The 17,484-nt window shown below is 65.9% G+C and overlaps 1 protein-coding gene across 1 annotated transcript; it reads left to right on the plus strand.

Annotated features, from left to right (window-relative positions):
* The first annotated feature begins 6,598 nt into the window (after positions 1-6,598).
* SFRP5 (secreted frizzled related protein 5) lies at positions 6,599-11,805 on the plus strand. The gene is made up of 3 exons (XM_039547540.1): positions 6,599-6,932; positions 10,055-10,132; positions 11,465-11,805. Exons 1-3 carry the CDS (start codon positions 6,614-6,616, stop codon positions 11,803-11,805), a joined length of 738 nt encoding a protein of 245 aa, XP_039403474.1. The 5' UTR covers positions 6,599-6,613.
* Positions 11,806-17,484: the final 5,679 nt, after the last annotated feature.

Consider the following 17,484-nt stretch of genomic DNA (forward strand, 5'->3'; position numbering starts at 1 on the left):
GTGTCAAACCACCATCAACAGCCATTGGCCAGCAAGGGAGCTAGAATTCAATGACTCACCTGCACAAGACCATAATAGGGGAATTGCTCAACCTTGCCTGGAGATTCAGCAATGCCCCCAGACATGCCTGGACTTGTGTTCTCCAAGCACATGGACTGAGGGTATAAAATAGTGGACAGAGGCCCCATGTTTGTCCTTTCTCTGCCCCCACCTACCCTGAAGGCAATAAGGACACTGGAGCTGAGGGGCTGGTCCCCAGCTATCTGGAAGAATCTGTGTAACACTGACAGCCCCTGGTTGTTGGTGGATTGAACCTGGGACCTCTGGAGCTTAGTGCACAAGCCTCTACTGCATGAGCTAAGCCAGCTGGCCCTTAGCTGAGATTGTAGCAGACTCATGAATCTTGAAGTGGTCTCGGTGCCACTGGAGGGGACAGAGCACCGCACCCAGGAGCTCTGTGGGTTACACCTGCATATGAAAGACTGTAACCAAGCTGCCGTATCCAGTGCGGGGAGAAAAACCGCTTAGACCAGAGATTGCCCAGTCTAAGAAGGTTGAGAATTTAGACTGCGAGTTTATCTTTTCTTTTGGTAACTACTCTGACTTATGCCTGTCACTTATAATCACTTAAAATCCATCTTTTCTAATCAATAAACTTATTCTAGTGTTTATCTTTACCAGTGAGTTTGCCTGAAGTTCTTGGTAAATCTGCTCAGGTTACAAAGGCTATTGTAAATCCACTTTCCATCGATGAAGTGGCGAACCAATTAATAAACTTGCGTAGCTCATGAAAGGGTCTTGAGCAGTGCAAGATGGTGTGTTCCTGAGGTACAAGGCTAGGAGCTGAGGGGGGATTTGGCTGGTGCCTTTTTCTGTGTGATTCATGAGTGGCTCAGGGAGCATTCTTGCAATCCAGCTGGGTGTGGGGTTACACATGCTGATGGCTGAGTGATCACAGCACCTGGAGGGGTTTGCTGCTTGTCACCAGTAAGGCAACAACCCAGATAAGCGAGTTAAGGGGTCACAGCGGTCCCACAATCCCAGGTTGTACTCCAGGGATCCACTCACAAAAGTATATCAGGAACAAATGGAATCCGAACAATGGCATTGGTCCATGGTAGAATTATCAACAACAATTCAACAAAGGGAGAATGGTTCAGTAAATATGCCTTTTCTGCATTTGGGGAAAAGCCAGATGATGTTCTCCTCTGATGATAAAATACTTCCCATTCCAACAGTAACTAAGAAGTTCAGCAGCAGCTACTAATGTTAGACTTTTTAAAATGAGGAGATCCAGATAACTTGCATCCAAGAATTTTAAAAAGATTTGGCTGAGGAGCTCACTGGACCTTTAATGTTGACTTTGAATTAGTCTTGGATAGGTTTCTGGAAAATAACTCCTGCCAAACTAACTTGGTGTCTTATGATGAGATGACAAGATGACGCTTCTGCCAGGTGTCATCGTCAGAAACAATGGCCAGGTTCAATATCCAGAGGTCCTCTTAAAAATTAGAAACACACCTGCTTGAGCACCCTTTCAGAAACCTGGGAAGAACTACACCCCTCCCCTGAGTACAGGCAACCCTTCCCCTCTGCCAAGCACTGACTCACTGTCTGAGACAAGGAAGATCTTAGTGAGGGAACAGGAGACACTGCATCAACTTGGGAAAACAGCACCAATAAATCAGTGAGATACGGATAAGTAAACCCCTGCCCTCCGGGGATCTCAGGCAGCGGACAGTGGTCCCTTTAACGTCACTTCCCATCTGCTGTACCCCACTCACAGGTTGGCATCAGCGGCTAGCAAAGTCCCAGAGCCCAGGAGAGCATTAGCACAGGTCCAGTCCATCTGCAGCCCTCAAGGAAGCGCTTGCTGGTCCAGTCCTCAGACCCCACCACAAAGCTGGCGCTAGGGACTTCAGCTTTGCCAGGGCTGGGCTGAAAAGCTCCCAGCCGGCTCCGGTGGGTGCTCTGCACAGCTTCAGCAACGCCCTTGGGCACAAATCCTTCAGCAAACACAATTTTCTAGTATATAAACCCCAAACCCAGGAACCAGCCACCTCCTGCTCCACTACCCAGCAGAGCGAGTGGTGGTCAGGGTGACCCCTCTCTCAGGGCACATTCAACCCAGCTCCAGGCCTGCTGGTCATCCTGCACAACTGGCACCTTTCCAGTCTCCCTGCAGCCACAACGCAGATGGATTTTAACCCAAACAACCAGACTGGTCACAGTCACCCTGGAACATTCATTCATTCATTCATGCCCGTCACCCCAACCGGGGTATGGGCCGCCAACCACAGATCTCCAGAGTCTTCTATCCTGGGCCATTCGCTCTAGCTGGTTCCAGGTATAGCCCATTTTTTTGCTATCAACCTGAAGGTCGCGTCGCCAGGTATTTCTTGGGCGGCCTCTTTTCCGCTTGCCTTGGGGGTTCCACCGCAGTGCCTGTCTGGTGATGTTGGTTGGCTGCTTGCGTAGTGTATGTCCTATCCAGCCCCACCTTCTCCTTCTAATTTCTTCCTCTGCTGGGAGTTGATGGGTCCTCTCCAAGAGGTGGATGTTACTGATGGTGTCTGGCCAGCGGATCTGGAGAATCCTTCTGAGGCAGCTATTAATGCTCGCTAATGCCTAGTAGGGTCAGGTTGTTGCTCCTCATCTCTGCTGCAACCTGCGCCGTCTTTCCTGACTCGTACATGGTCCTCACGTTCCATGTGCCGATGGTAATCCTCCTGGTTGTAAGAAGGGTGATCGGCTTAGTGGCTTCCTCGCGGCTTTCACCACCCAGCGTCATGCGTCTTCGAGTTGAAGACCCTTCTTTTTCCAGGCTAAAAGTCTCTGTTAACTCTATTGTTGGCGTTTCTGTAGCAAGCTGATTTTTACAGGGTGGAGTTGCTAGCCCCACGCCCAACCCTCCTCCTTTACCCTGACTTGGGACAGGCAGATGGCCCCGAAGGACCTCTCTGGTGGAGTTACCCTGGAACAACAGACATGCAAATGAGGCCTGGCTCATTTGGGCTCTTCTCCTGCATCACCACTAGACGGCAGCAGAGAGCTCCCGCCCATAGCCCTTCTGCGCTAGGGCGCTGGCATTTGGGGGGCGGCATTTCGGGTCCTTCAGCGGCGACCGCAGTGGCCGGATCTTCGGCCGCCCTGGTCGTCGTCGGCATTTAGGCGGAGGGAGTTGGGGCAGGGGGGCACGGGGGGGCAGCTTGCAGCAAGTAGGGGGGGCAGCACGCAGGGGAACTCCCCGCCCCAGCTCACCCCTGCCCCGCCTCCTCCCCTGCGCACGCCGTCACTTCTTCACTTCTCCCGCCTCCCAGGCTTGCGGCGCCAAACAGAAGGACAGACTTGAGCCCCGTGCCCCGGGCAGGGGGCTGTGGGCACTTCGGCAGTGGCGGATCGGGATACTCCTAACCTGCTGCTTGGTTCTCTGGCCCCATGGGGAGGGACTTGCTGCGCTGCTGGCTCTGGGGATGGAGGGTGGCACCAGGGGCAGAGCACGCCAGGCTGCACAGCCCACGTCACTCACGGGCTGGTGTGAAACCAGGACCGTGCTCCAGGAAGCTCAGTGTGCTCTGCTCTGACCCGGGGAGCCTGACTCCCGACCCGTGTGCTGGGCACCGGCTCCTCCAGCTCCAGCACCCACATCCGGGGAGCCCTGCCCCAGGGACCCCCACCCCCAGCCCTCTCCACACCCGTCAGCATCTGCACAAAACCACAAGGGGAGACTGGGCCAGTGCGCGGCAGCACAACCCACAGGCAGCTCCGCAGCCCCGCCCCTCTGCCCCACTGCCCCACCCAGCTCCGCAGCCCCGCCCCTCTGCCCCACTGCCCCACCCAGCTCCGCAGCCCCGCCCCTCTGCCCCACTGCCCCACCCAGCTCCGCAGCCCCGCCCCTCTGCCCCACTGCCCCACCCAGCTCCGCAGCCCCGCCTCTGCCCCACGCAGCCTCACCCAGCTCCGCAGCCCCGCCCCTCTGCCCCACTGCCCCACCCAGCTCCGCAGCCCCGCCCCTCTGCCCCACTGCCCCACCCAGCTCCAAAGCCCCGCCTCTGCCCCACTGCCCCACCCAGCTCCAAAGCCCCGCCCCTCAGCCCCACAGCCCCACCCAGCACCAAATCCCCGCCCTCTGCCCCACTGCCCCACCCAGCTCCACAGCCCCGCCTCTGCCCCACTGCCCCACCCAGCTCCACAGCCCCGCCTCTGCCCCACTGCCCCACCCAGCTCCACAGCCCCGCCTCTGCCCCACTGCCCCACCCAGCCCGCAGCCCCGCCTCTGCCCCACTGCCCCACCCAGCTCCATAGCCCCGCCTCTGCCCCACTGCCCCACCCAGCTCCGCAGCCCCGCCTCTGCCCCACTGCCCCACCCAGCTCCGCAGCCCCGCCTCTGCCCCACTGCCCCACCCAGCTCCGCAGCCCCGCCCCTCTGCCCCACTGCCCCACCCAGCTCCGCAGCCCCGCCTCTGCCCCACTGCCCCACCCAGCTCCACAGCCCCGCCTCTGCCCCACTGCCCCACCCAGCTCCACAGCCCCGCCCCTCTGCCCCACTGCCCCACCCAGCTCCACAGCCCCGCCTCTGCCCCACTGCCCCACCCAGCTCCATAGCCCTGCCCCTCTGCCCCACTGCCCCACCCAGCTCCACAGCCCCGCCCCTCTGCCCCACTGCCCCACCCAGCTCCATAGCCCTGCCCCTCTGCCCCACCCAGCCCACACCCAGCTCCACAGCCCCGCCCCTCTGCCCCACTGCCCCACCCAGCTCCGCAGCCCCGCCCCTCTGCCCCACTGCCCCACCTAGCTCCATAGCCCTGCCCCTCTGCCCCACGCAGCCCTCACCCAGCTCCATAGCCCCGCCCCTCTGCCCCACTGCCCCACCCAGCTCCGCAGCCCCGCCCCTCTGCCCCACTGCCTCACCCAGCTCCATAGCCCCGCCCATCTGCCCCACTGCCCCACCCAGCTCCACAGCCCCGCCCCTCTGCCCCACTGCCCCACCCAGCTCCACAGCCCGCCCCTCTGCCCCACTGCCCCACCCAGCTCCATAGCCCCGCCTCTGCCCCACTGCCCCACCCAGCTCCACAGCCCCGTCCCTCTGCCCCACTGCCCCACCCAGCCCCGCCCAGCCCTTCACCTCTGACCCTGGCAGCCCCACCCCTCTGCCCCATGCAGCCCTCCAGCTCCATAGCCTTGTCCATTCAACCCATGCAGCCCACCCCCTGCTCTCCTGGGATCTCAGCCCCACTCAGTGACTCGTCTGGGTCCCTCTGGCTTCAGCGAATGCAGCCTGGCCCCGCACCCGGCCTGTCTCCTAGCCTGGCACTTTGACCACGTCACCCAGCTCTGTGCTGGCCCCTCGTGTAGCCCATCAGCACCCGTCAGCCGGTCTGCACCCACGGCCTCCCCCCGCTCACCCCACGCCAGCCTCCATGGCCCACGCGTGGCATTGTCAACACGCCTCTTCTTCCTTCCTCCCAGCCCCCCCCCCCCCACGAAGCCCCTGCCTTGGCCTCCTTCCCATCCCCCTAGAACTCCCCTGGCCGAACGCGCTGTGCTGCCAGCCCCCACTCGCTGGCCCTTGGACGCCCCCCTGCGGCCGGGCCTCAGACCTCGATTGCCAGCCCCCCGCGGCAGGGCCAGCTCCCTGTTCTGTCTGTGCAGCGCCTAGCACACCGGCTCCATGGGCCCCTGGGCCGGCGCCTGCACCCTCTGGGGTGGGGGATTGCGGGTGTATGGGGGTGAAGGGGAAAGGAGTGGGGGTGTATGGGGGTGAGGAGTAGGGAAGTGGGGGGACATGGGGGGATTGCGGTGTATGGGGGTGAAGGGGAAAGGAGTGGGGTGTATGGGGGTGAGGAGTAGGAAGTGGGGCATGGAGGATTGGGGTGTATGGGGGTGAAGGGAAAGGAGCAGTGGGGTGTATGGGGGTGAGGAGTAGGGAAGTGGGGGGCATGGGGGTGGGGATTGGGGGCTGAGGAGTGGGGAGGTGTACGGGGTGGGAGATGCAGGGGGTTCCAGGGCACAGGGCCCTGCCATTGGGGGTCCCCTACGGCTGTGTTCAGGGGCCCGGGGGCCCGCGCTGAGCCCACCCGCAGGAGATGGGTAGGGCTGGCCAGGGGGCCAGGAGCAGAGCTCCAGGGAATCCCAGTGCCAACGCAGGGCTGGAGGGCGGCTCCCTGCCCCGGGGCTGGGGCTGAGCTGCGGGGGCTGGTTGCTGGCCCTGGCTCCCACCTCGCCTGGCCTGCCCAGCACAGGTTGGCAGCTGCGGAGCTGTGGAGGGAGGTGCTACGGGCTGGAGCGGGCAGGGCAGGGCGCAGAGACCATCACTGGCTCCAGTTCCGCTCCCTGCCTGGTGCTGGACAGACACACAGACCCAGGGCTGCTCGGCGGCGAGCCCTGGGGCAGCGAGTGCCCGTGGGACGCCATGCCGTGCCAGGGGGGCACCCTGGGGGCGCTGGGCACCGTGCTGCTGGCCCTGGCAGCGCTGCTGGCCGTGGGGCAGGACTATGACTCCCCCAGCTGGCGGCCGGAGCAGCCCCCGAGTGGGCGCGGCTATGGCAAGGCGCCGCAGTGCGTGGACATCCCGCCCGACCTGCCGCTCTGCCACGACGTGGGCTACCGGCGCATGCAGCTGCCCAACCTGCTGGAGCACGACTCCCTGGCCGAGGTGAAGCAGCAGGCGGGCGCCTGGGTGCCCCTGCTCGCCAAGCGGTGCCACGGCGACACCCAGCTCTTCCTGTGCTCGCTCTTCGCGCCCGTCTGCCTGGAGCAGCCCGTCTACCCCTGCCGCTCGCTCTGCCAGGTGGTGCGGGCCTCCTGCGCCCCCCTCATGGAGGCCTTCGGCTTCCCCTGGCCTGACATGCTGCACTGCGCCCGCTTCCCCCCCGACCACCAGCTCTGCATCGCCGTGCAGTTCGGGAGCAGCCAGGCCACCCCGCCGCCAGGTAACGGGGGGGAGCAGGTCACCCCGCCGCCAGGTAACGGGGCGGACAAGTCACCCCGCCGCCAGGTAACGGGGCGGACAAGTCACCCCGCCGCCATGTAACGGGGCAGACAAGTCACCCCGCCGCCAGGTAACGGGGCGGACAAGTCACCCCGCCGCCATGTAACGGGGCAGACAAGTCACCCCGCCGCCAGGTAACGGGGGGGTGGGGACAGGCCACCCCGCCGCCAGGTAACGGGGGGGGGGGACAGGCCACCCCGCCGCCAGGTAACGGGGGGGAGCAGGCCACCCCGCCGCCAGGTAACGGGGGGGAGCAGGTCACCCCGCCGCCATGTAACGGGGGGGACAAGTCACCCCGCAACCAGGTAACGGGGAGCAGGTCACCCGCCGCCATGTAACGGGGCAGACAAGTCACCCCGCCGCCAGGTAACGGGGGGGTGGGGACAGGCCACCCCGCCGCCAGGTAACGGGGGGGAGCAGGTCACCCCGCCGCCATGTAACGGGGCGGACAAGTCACCCCGCCGCCAGGTAACGGGGGGGAGCAGGTCACCCCGCCGCCACGTAACGGGGCAGACAAGTCACCCCGCCGCCAGGTAACGGGGGGGACAGGCCACCCTGCTGCCAGGTAACCGGGGGGGGACAGGCCACCCTGCCGCCAGGTAACAGGGGAGGAGCAGGTCACCCGGCCGCCAGGTAACCGGGGGGACAGGTCACTCCGCCGCCACGTAACGGGGGGGACAAGTCACCCCGCCGCCAGGTAATGGGGGGGGAGCAGGTCACCCTGCCACCAGGTAACGGGGGGGACAGGCCACCCTGCCGCCAGGTAACCGGGGGTACAGGTCACTCCGCCGCCACGTAACGGGGGGGACACGGCCCCCCGCCGCCAGGTAACGGGGGGGGAGCAGGTCACACCGCTGCCAGGTTACGGGGGAGGAGCAGGTCACCCCACCGCCAGGTAACCGGGGGGACAGGTCACCCGCCACCAGGTAACGGGGGGAGCAGGTCACCCCACCGCCAGGTAACGGGGGGGGGGGGGACAGGTCACCCCGCCGCCAGGTAACGGGGGGGACAGGCCACCCTGCTGCCAGGTAACCGGGGGGGGACAGGCCACCCCGCCGCCAGGTAACAGGGGAGGAGCAGGTCACCCCACCGCCAGGTAACCGGGGGGACAGGTCACTCCGCCGCCACGTAACGGGGGGGACAAGTCTCCCCGCCGCCAGGTAATGGGGGGGAGCAGGTCACCCTGCCACCAGGTAACGGGGGGGACAGGCCACCCTGCCGCCAGGTAACCGGGGGTACAGGTCACTCCGCCGCCACGTAACGGGGGGGACAAGTCACCCCGCTGCCAGGTAACGGGGGGGACAGACCACACCGCTGTCAGGTAACGTGGGGGGGAGCAGGTCACACCGCTGCCAGGTTACGGGGGAGGAGCAGGTCACCCCACCGCCAGGTAACCAGGGGGACAGGTCACCCCGCCACCAGGTAACGGGGGGAGCAGGTCACCCCGCCGCCAGGTAATGGGGGGGACAGGTCACCCCACCGCCAGATAATGGGGGGGACAGGTCACCCCTGTCACGGAGTATGGGGGAGTCCGGCCCTGCACCCCTCTTCCTGGACTCACAGTGACTCTCAGCCAGCCAGTAAAACAGAAGGTTTATTGAACAACAGGAACACAGGACACAGCCCAGCTTGTGTTCAGAGCCAGGACCCCTCAATCTGGCCTTTCCGGGGGTTCAGGGTGCTTGGATCCCAGCCTAGGATCCCCTGAGAACCCACCACCCAGTTCCCAACCGAAGACTGACTCAACCCTCCCCCTCTGCCCCTTTCCTTTGTCTAGCTCCTGGGCAGAGGTGCCACCTCCCCTCCCCCAGGCCTAGCTCATGTTGCAGGCTGAATACCTGCCTCTCACCTAAAATCCTCCCTGCTCTCCCCTCCCCCACACAGACAGCCCCTGCTCCACCACAACCCCACTGCCAATTAACAGGGGGGGAGCAGGTCACCCCACCGCCAGGTAACCGGGGGACAGGTCACCCCGCCACCAGGTAACGGGGGTGAGCAGGTCACCCTGCCACCAGGTAACCGGGGGGGGAGCAGGTCACCCCACCGCCAGGTAACCAGGGGGACAGGTCACCCCGCCGCCAGGTAACGGGGGGGGGAGCAGGTCACCCCACCGCCAGGTAACCAGGGGGGGACAGGTCACCCCGCCGCCAGGTAACCGGGGGGACAGGTCACCCCGCCGCCAGGTAATGGGGGGGAGCAGGTCACCCTGTCACCAGGTAACCGGGGGGGGAGCAGGTCCCCCCGCCGCCAGGTGATGGGGGGGACAGGTCACCCCGCCGCCAGATAACCAGGGGGACAGGTCACCCCGCCGCCAGGTAACAGGGGGGGAGCAGGTCACCCTGTCGCCAGGTAACCAGGGGGGGACAGGTCACCCTGCTGCCAGGTAACCGGGGGGACAGGTCACCCCGCCGCCAAGTAATGGGGGGGAGCAGGTCACCCTGTCACCAGGTAACCGGGGGGGGAGCAGGTCACCCCGCCGCCAGGTGATGGGGGGGACAGGTCACCCCGCCACCAGGTAACGGGGGAGGAGCAGGTCACCCCACTGCCAGATAACGGGGGGGACAGGTCACCCCGCCACCAGGTAACGGGGGGGACAGGTCACCCCACCGCCAGATAATGGGGGGGACAGGTCACCCCACTGCCAAATAACGGGGAGGAGCAGGTCACCCCACTGCCAGGTAATGGGGGGGACAGGTCACCCCACCGCCAGGTAACGGGGGGGAGCAGGTCACCCCGCCGCCAGGTAATGGGGGGGAGCAGGTCACCCCGCCGCCAGGTAACCGGGGAGGAGCAGGTCACCCCACCGCCAGATAACGGGGAGGAGCAGGTTACCCCACTGCCAGGTAATGGGGGGGACAGGTCACTCTGCCGCCATGTAATGGGGGGGGAGCAGGTCACACCGCTGCCAGGTAACAGGGGGGACAGACCACACTGCTGCCAGGTAACGGGGGGGGACAGGTCACCCCACCGCCAGATAATGGGGGGGACAGGTCACCCCACCGCCAGGGAACACGGGTGGGGGGCCTGTGCCAGGCAGCCTCTCACCTGCCCCACTCCCCACAGCCTCCAGGATCTGCCCGCAGTGCGAGACGGAGCAGAAAGCAGAGGGCATGATGGAGCAGATGTGTGCTAGTGACTTCGGTGAGTGCAGTGGGGAGAAGGGTGGTTCCTGGAGCGTCCCTCCCTATGATCGGCCTGGGCTGGCCTTGTCCCGGGGGAGGCTGGGCAGTGGCCGGGGGAGCAGGCTGGGGGGGCTGGGCAGTGGGTTGGGGGAGCGGGCTGGGGGCTGGGCAGTGGCCGGGAGCAGGCTGGGGGCTGGGCAATGGGTTGGGGAGCGGGCCGGGGTGGGCAGTGGGTCAGGGGAGGCTGGGGGCTGGGCAGTGGGTCGGGGAGCGGGCCGGGAGGAGCGGGGCCGGGGGCTGGGCAGTGGGCCGGGAGGAGCAGGCCCCGGGGCTGGGCAGTGGGTCGGGGGAGCAGGCCCCGGGGCTGGGCAGTGGGTCGGGGAGGCCCTGGGGGCTGGGCAGTGGGTCGGGGAGCGCGCTGGGGGCTGGGCAGTGGGTCGGGGAGCGGGCTGGGGAGGGAGGGCTGGGCAGTGGGTCCGGGAGCGGGGCCGGGGGCTGGGCAGTGGGTCGGGGGAGGGCGGGGGCTGGGCAGTGGGTCAGGGGAGCGGGCTGGGCAGTGGGTCAGGGGAGCGGGCTGGGGCCTGGGCAGTGGGTTGGGGAGCGGGCTGGGGGCTGGGCAGTGGGTCGGGGAGCGGGCTGGGGAGGGAGGGCTGGGCAGTGGGTTGGGGGAGTGGGCCGGGGGCTGGGCAGTGGGTCAGGGGAGTGGGCTGGGGGAGAGGGCTGGGCATTGGGTCAGGGAGCGGGCCCGGGGTGGGGCTGGGCAGTGGGTCGGGGGAGCGGGCCGAGGGGGGGAGCCGGGGGGGCTGGGCAGTGGGTCAGGGGAGTGGGCCCCGGGGAGGCAGGGCAGTGGGTCGGGGGAGCGGGCCCCGGGGGGGGGCAGGGCCGTGGGTCGGGGGAGCGGGCCCGGGGGGGGGGGCAGGGCAGTGGGTCGGGGGAGCGGGCCCCGGGGGCAGGGCAGTGGGTCGGGGGAGCGGCCCCGGGAGGCAGGGCAGTGGGTCGGGGGAGCGGGCCCCGGGGGAGGCAGGCAGTGGGTCGGGGAGCGGGCCCCGGGGCAGGGCAGTGGGTCGGGGGAGCGGGCCCCGGGGCAGGGCAGTGGGTCGGGGGAGCAGGCCCCGGGGGCTGGGCAGTGGGTCGGGGAGCGGGCCGAGGGGGAGCCGGGGCTGGGCAGTGGGTCAGGAGTGGGCCGGGAGGAGCGGCCCCGGGGGGGGGCAGGGCAGTGGGTCGGGGGAGCGGGCCCCGGGGGCAGGGCAGTGGGTCGGGGAGCGGGCCCGGGGGCAGGGCAGTGGGTCGGGGAGCGGCCCGGGGCGCCCAAGCAGTCCGGGCAGCTCCTGCCGCCGCGCTCCCCCCGCAGTGCTGAAGACGCGGCTCCGGGAGCTGCAGGCGGAGGGTGGCGAGCGCCGCCTGGCGGCCGCCCCGAAGAGGAAGCTGCTGAAGCGGGGTCCCCTGCAGCGCCCCGACACCCGGCGCCTGGTGCTGCACATGCGGAACGCGGCCGCCTGCCCCTGCCCGCAGCTGGCCGACCTGCGCCGCCCCTTCCTGGTGCTGGGCCGCAAGGCGGGCGGGCGGCTGCTGCTGGGGGCTCTGTACCGCTGGGAGCGCGGCAACCGGGAGATGCGCTTCGCCCTCAAGTTCATGTTCTCCTACCCCTGCCCCCCGCGCTATGCCCCGCTCCCCGGGGCCGAGCAGCCCTAGGGCCCCCCGCCTGGCACCCCCATAACCCCCCGCTAGGCACCCCTGGGACTCCTCCCCCCCCCGCCTGCCGGGCCCCCCGGGCCCCCACCTGGCACCCCATAACCCCCGCCAGGCGCCCCTGGGACTTTTCCCACCCCACCTGCCGGGCACCCCTGGGCCCCCACCTGGCACCCCATAACCCCGCCTGCCAGGCACCCTGGGACTCCCCTGCCTGCTGGGCACCCCGTGGACCTCCTTTGCCTACTTGGCACCCCCATAACCTCCCCACACTAGGCACCCCTGGGACTTTTCCCACCCCGCCTGCCGGGCCCCTGGGTCCCCACCTGGCACCCCATAACCCCGCTAGGCACCCCTGGGACTTTTCCCACCCCCACCTGCCGGGCCCCCCGGGGCCCCCGCCTGCCGGGCACCCCCATAACCCCCCGCTAGGCACCCCTGGGACTTTTCCCACCCCCACCTGCCGGGCACCCCTGGGCCCCCGCCTGCCGGGCACCCCCATAACCCCCCGCTAGGCACCCCTGGGACTTTTCCCACCCCACCAGCAGGGCCCCCCGGGGCCCCCACCTGGCACCCCCATAACCCCCCGCTAGGCGCCCCTGGGACTTTTCCCACCCCGCCTGCCGGGCACCCTGGGTCCCCACCTGGCACCCCATAACCCCCGCCTGCCAGGCACCCCTGGGACTCTCTGCCTGCTGGGCACCCCGTGGACCTCCTTTGCCTACTGGGCACCCCATAACCTCCCCACACTAGGCACCCTGGGACTTTTCCCACCCCACCTGCCGGGCACCCCTGGGCCCCGCCTGCCGGGCACCCCATAACCCCCGCTAGGCACCCCTGGGACTTTTCCCACCCCCACCTGCCGGGCACCCTGGGCCCCACCTAGCACCCCATAACCCCGCTAGGCGCCCTGGGACTTTTCCCACCCCGCCTGCTGGGCACCCCTGGGTCCCCACCTGGCACCCCATAACCCCGCCTGCCAGGCACCCTGGGACTCCCTGCCTGCTGGACACCCCGTGGACCTCCTTTGCCTACTGGGCACCCCATAACCTCCCACACTAGGCACCCCTGGGACTCTCCACCCCCGCCTGCCGGACACCCCTGAACCTGTCCTCGCCTACTGGGCACCCCAGGAACCCCACTAGGCACCCCTGGGACTCCTCTCTCCTCACCTGCCAGACACCCCTGGGAACCCCGCTAGGCACCCTGGGACTCCTCTCCCTCACCTGCTAGACACCCCTGGGAACCCCCCCGCTAGGCACCCCTGGGACTCCTCCCACCCCACCTTCCAGACACTCTCTGCCCCCCTTCCTGTGGGGCACCCCCCTACCTGCTGGGACCCCCACAGCCCCCCGGGACTCCCATCCACCTGCCAGGGACCCCCCCCAGGAACCCCCTCTGCTGAGCACCCCTGGGACCCCCAGAACTCCCACCTCCCTGCTGGACACCCCTCCCCCCCAGCTCCCTGCCCCTTGCTCTGTGGGGCCAAGCAGCACTGAGGGGCGCTACATGTTTGTGCTGGGCCCAGCGGGTGGCAAACCCCAGGCAGGCAGCCCCCGTCCCAGCGCATTCTCCAGCCTGCGCGTTACAGTGTGTCAGGCAGGTTAACCCGGGTGCCAGGTCCCTCCTGCTCCCTGGGGTGGCCAGGGGGATCCAGGGGGATCACTAGGGAGGAGTGGGGAATCCAGGCTCCCGCCCTGTGAAGATGCTGCCCATGGGAGCCAGCTGAGGCCACTCAATCAGGGTGAACTGCAAACAGACCGGGGCAGACAAACCACAAACACTGGTGGATCTTCCAATACTGAGATTTACCAACCAGCACAGAACAGCTTCTGTAGCACCTCCCTGGTTACTCAGAAGTCCAAACATCGCAGTTCTCAGGCCTCCGTCCGGACACACACAACAGATATGATGAGGATTCCTGAAAATCTTCTCTCATCATATAAAAGAAAAGGTTCTTCCAATCCCAAAGGATCAGCCACACACCCAGGTCCAATTATAACTTAGATCTTACCCAGAATACATGCTTAGAGCCAACTCTTATTAACTAAGCTAGAATGTATTAAAAAAGAAAAGAGAGAGAGAGCTGGTTAAAAGATCAATATACAGACAGACTTGAATTCAATTCTTGAGGTTCAGATACACAGCAGAGATGAGCTTGTAGTTGCCAAAAGTCCTTTTAGAAATAGTCCAGAGGTTATAGTCCAATGTCCATATTCAGGGTGGCTCCAGCCAATGACTGGGGATCTCAATCCTTGTGGCTTAAGGTTTCCTGCTCTTGAAACCCAAAGCAGATCTGAGATGAAGCAGGATCGTGTTCCAGGGTTTTATACATTTCCAGCAGCCTTTTGGCCTGAGAATCAGCTTAATCTTCACAAGTACTGTTCTTAATCTTCTGTCTCCCAAACATCCTGGCAATTAGCATAGGGTAATGTATCCATTAAACAGTTCAGATGCAGGTTACCACAACCCTCAAAGAGACACACAGACAATAACACTATTTCACTCAAGTATCTTCCTAAATGTTAATATTCCTGTTTTGATCTTTGAATCAAAGCTCTAGCAATAGACAAGACTTGTTTGCTGACATCCCAAGCCCTGAGCAAACACCTCCCCTTCTACCTCTCACAGTGCGGCTGCATTTCAAAGCTCTGTTCATTTACAGGTTTCAAAGTGGCAGCCGTGTTAGTCCTTGTGGCACCGTAGAGACTAACATGTTTATTTGGGCACAAGCTTTCGGGGGCTCCAGCCCACTTCATGGGACGCGTGGAGTGGGACATACAGAGGCAGGTCTCAAGCCGCAGCAGGTGACAAGCCGGGAGTTGCTCACAGGCTCAGTGCTGGGCTGTTCTCAACAGGAGGGAAAATCACTTTGCCTGGGGCTGAGAGTGGCTCATTTCCGACAGTTGACAAGGTGTGAGGAACAGGAGGGGAAATGAGCACTTCGTTTTCTCCTTCCCAGGTCTCCCAGCCAGGCTCTGGTTGGCCATGGGGCAGGGCAGGCTGGGACTAGTTCATTAACTCCTTCTGGCCTGTCACCTTCCAATGAGAGATTGTATCACACACACCCCCCCCCACCTGCTCCTGTCCGCCCCTCCCGCTCAGCCCGGCCCCAGGGCCACCGGAGCAGCAGCCCCAGCCAGCCCCATGGGTGCTGAGCTCCCCTTATTTCTTCTTCATGGGCGCTGAGCCCCTGAGCACCCGCAGAGTTGGTCCCGTTCCCCAGCAAGGCCCCATGGCTACGGAAGGGCACAAGGCCTGGCCAGCCAGAGTGGCAGCGAGCCGCTCCAAGCACAGGGCCCCCTCACCCCTGGGCCCCTGGCTCGGCTCCCTGCTGTGCGGCCAGCTGCCGGCCAATGGCCCTGCCCCCCTCCAGCAGAGAGACGCCACAGGCCAGAGCACCGGGGACACGGGCAGAGGCTGCTGGCGCAGCGGCTCCTCCACTGGGGAGCTGGCTGCTGGCAGGGTGGGGGCCCATCTCTGTGCTCCCCAGCAAGGCCCAGGCCGGGGGGCACCCAAGGATCCTGCCAACACCCAGCATCACACAGCAACTGTGGCCTGGCCGTAGCACAGCCCGGCTGCCCCAGCACGTGGGGCCAAAGCTGCCCAGCCAGCACGCAGCCAGGCCTGGCATCCCAGGCGGGCACGGTGGGGGGAAGGGGCAGATGCCTCACACCAGGCCAGGAAACAGCGGCTGAGTCCAGGGATGCCACCGCCGGGAGGAGATGCTGCCGGACAAGGCCCAAGCCCCAGCACAGGGGCTACAGGCTCCGGGGGGCTGTGGCAGGAGCTGATCCACCCAGCCAAGCCCCGGCTCCATCACACCTACCGTTGGCTCCAAGGAACAAGGCAGGTGGGGGCTGCAGGCCCAGCCTAGAACTCCGCTACCGCTGGCGCTGGGGCCACGTGGCCCCCGAGATGCTGGCACCATCGGCATCCGCTAGCCTATGCCAGGGCCTTCGCAGGTCCCCATGGCACAGACACCCCTACCAGGGACCGGGCCAAGGCCCCACAGCATCGGCCGCTCTGGGCAGGACTCCAGCAGCACCTTCTCCGGGCACCCGGCTGGAGCAGCCTCCCCCACCCCCAGCTCCAGGGGTTACGTTCTGCGCGGAGCTGGGTGCTTTGCTGTACGCCAGCCGCCCCGGGGAGGGAGCACAGCTCGGGCAGATCACGGGAAGCAGCAAGGTGGGGGCTGGTGAGGTGGGAGGGACACTGGCTGGGCCGGAGATTGGCCTGTGCTGGGGCTAGAGCCAAGCATGTGAGCCAGGGCCAAGGGCAGGCCAGGCTGGGGGGAGCAGGGCACAGAACAAGGCTAATTATTGCACCCATTTGGGAGGGTGACAGGGTGGGAATTGCAGGACTAGTGCGTGCCTCAGTTTCCCCTACATGCTGCAGGGGCACTAGGTGTGGGGGACAGATTGTTTGCTCTTTGCAGAGAGCCAGGTGTCACTGACCCTGGGGGGTCTGGGGCCTGGGCCTCATGTCCATGGACAGTCCCACAAGACAATGGCCACTCGACGTGCCTGGACATTTGGCACCTAGCAACGAACGGCCACCCCAGGTGCCCCTCCTCAGGGAGCCGCTGGGCGTGCGCGGCTGGAGAGTCGGGGCTGGGGGAGGGGAGCAGGGGGGGCTGCTGGAGGCAGAGGGAGACGCTCTGGGCCTGAGCTGGCTGGGCCAGGCCGTAACTTCCTGCTCTGGGTGCTACCCAAGGCCAGACCCTCCTGACCCCCTGCGGGCACCCACTGGCTGAGTCCCTGCAGTGCAAGGAAGCTGGGGGGGCCTAGCTCCTCTTGGGGTGTCTCCCTGCTGGACCCACTGAGGGGGGTCATGACCCAGGGGGGCTGCAGCCGCCGAGGGTCGGTCCCAGGAGGTGGGGAAGCCTAGGGCCTTACCCCAGTGAGTGTGTGACCCAGGGGCTGACGCACTGAAGGGGGCTCCCAGGGGCTGTGCCAAGCCGATGAGCAGCGGAGCCGTGACGGGTGGCACCTGCTGCCCCGTGTGAGGGGGGGGAGGGGGTGCCACTGTACCTTGAGCTCGTGACTGGGGCCATCAGCCTGGAGCAGGGACCTGGGGCCCCAAGGAGCTGCCCTGCCATGAGCCCAGGAGACGGGACGACACATTCAAACCCGGCTCCTGCCCGGGAGCCCTGCAGCCGCACTGAGAGCTGCCCCCTCCTCCGCTCAGGCTGGGGCTCATGTGTGGAGCCAGGGCTGAAAGGGAGCCGTGGGGCAGGGCAGGGGCCTGGTGCTGCTGCTGGGGGGGGGGGCAGGGCAGAGACCCCAGGATTCAGGCTCCTGCAGAGCTTGCGCAGCCCCCTCCCCATCCTAGCACCCAGGGAGGCAGCCCTCGCCCTGCGGCCATAGCCATGGGTGCTAGGGGAAGAGCCACCCAGCTGGCACCCGGGGGCTGGGCGCTTCCAGGCCGAGGCAGGCAGGGACCAGCGCCACTGGGCTCCGCACAAGCCCCCACGCCGGGCGAGGAGACGCCAGCCCAGCCTGGACTAAGAACCAGGGGTCCGAGCAACCCCCGGGGCCTGGAAAACACAGACATGGGGGTGCAGAGAATGGGGCGTTTTCACCTTTTGTGAGAATAAAAACACACGGCGGCAGCAGCCCCTGTATGCGAGCCGGCTGCGCCGCAGGGCAGGGACACGGACACACACTCAGCAGGCCAGTG

Source organism: Mauremys reevesii, linkage group 7 (genome assembly GCF_016161935.1).
Source record: "Mauremys reevesii isolate NIE-2019 linkage group 7, ASM1616193v1, whole genome shotgun sequence".
NCBI classification, from domain to species: domain Eukaryota; kingdom Metazoa; phylum Chordata; order Testudines; family Geoemydidae; genus Mauremys; species Mauremys reevesii.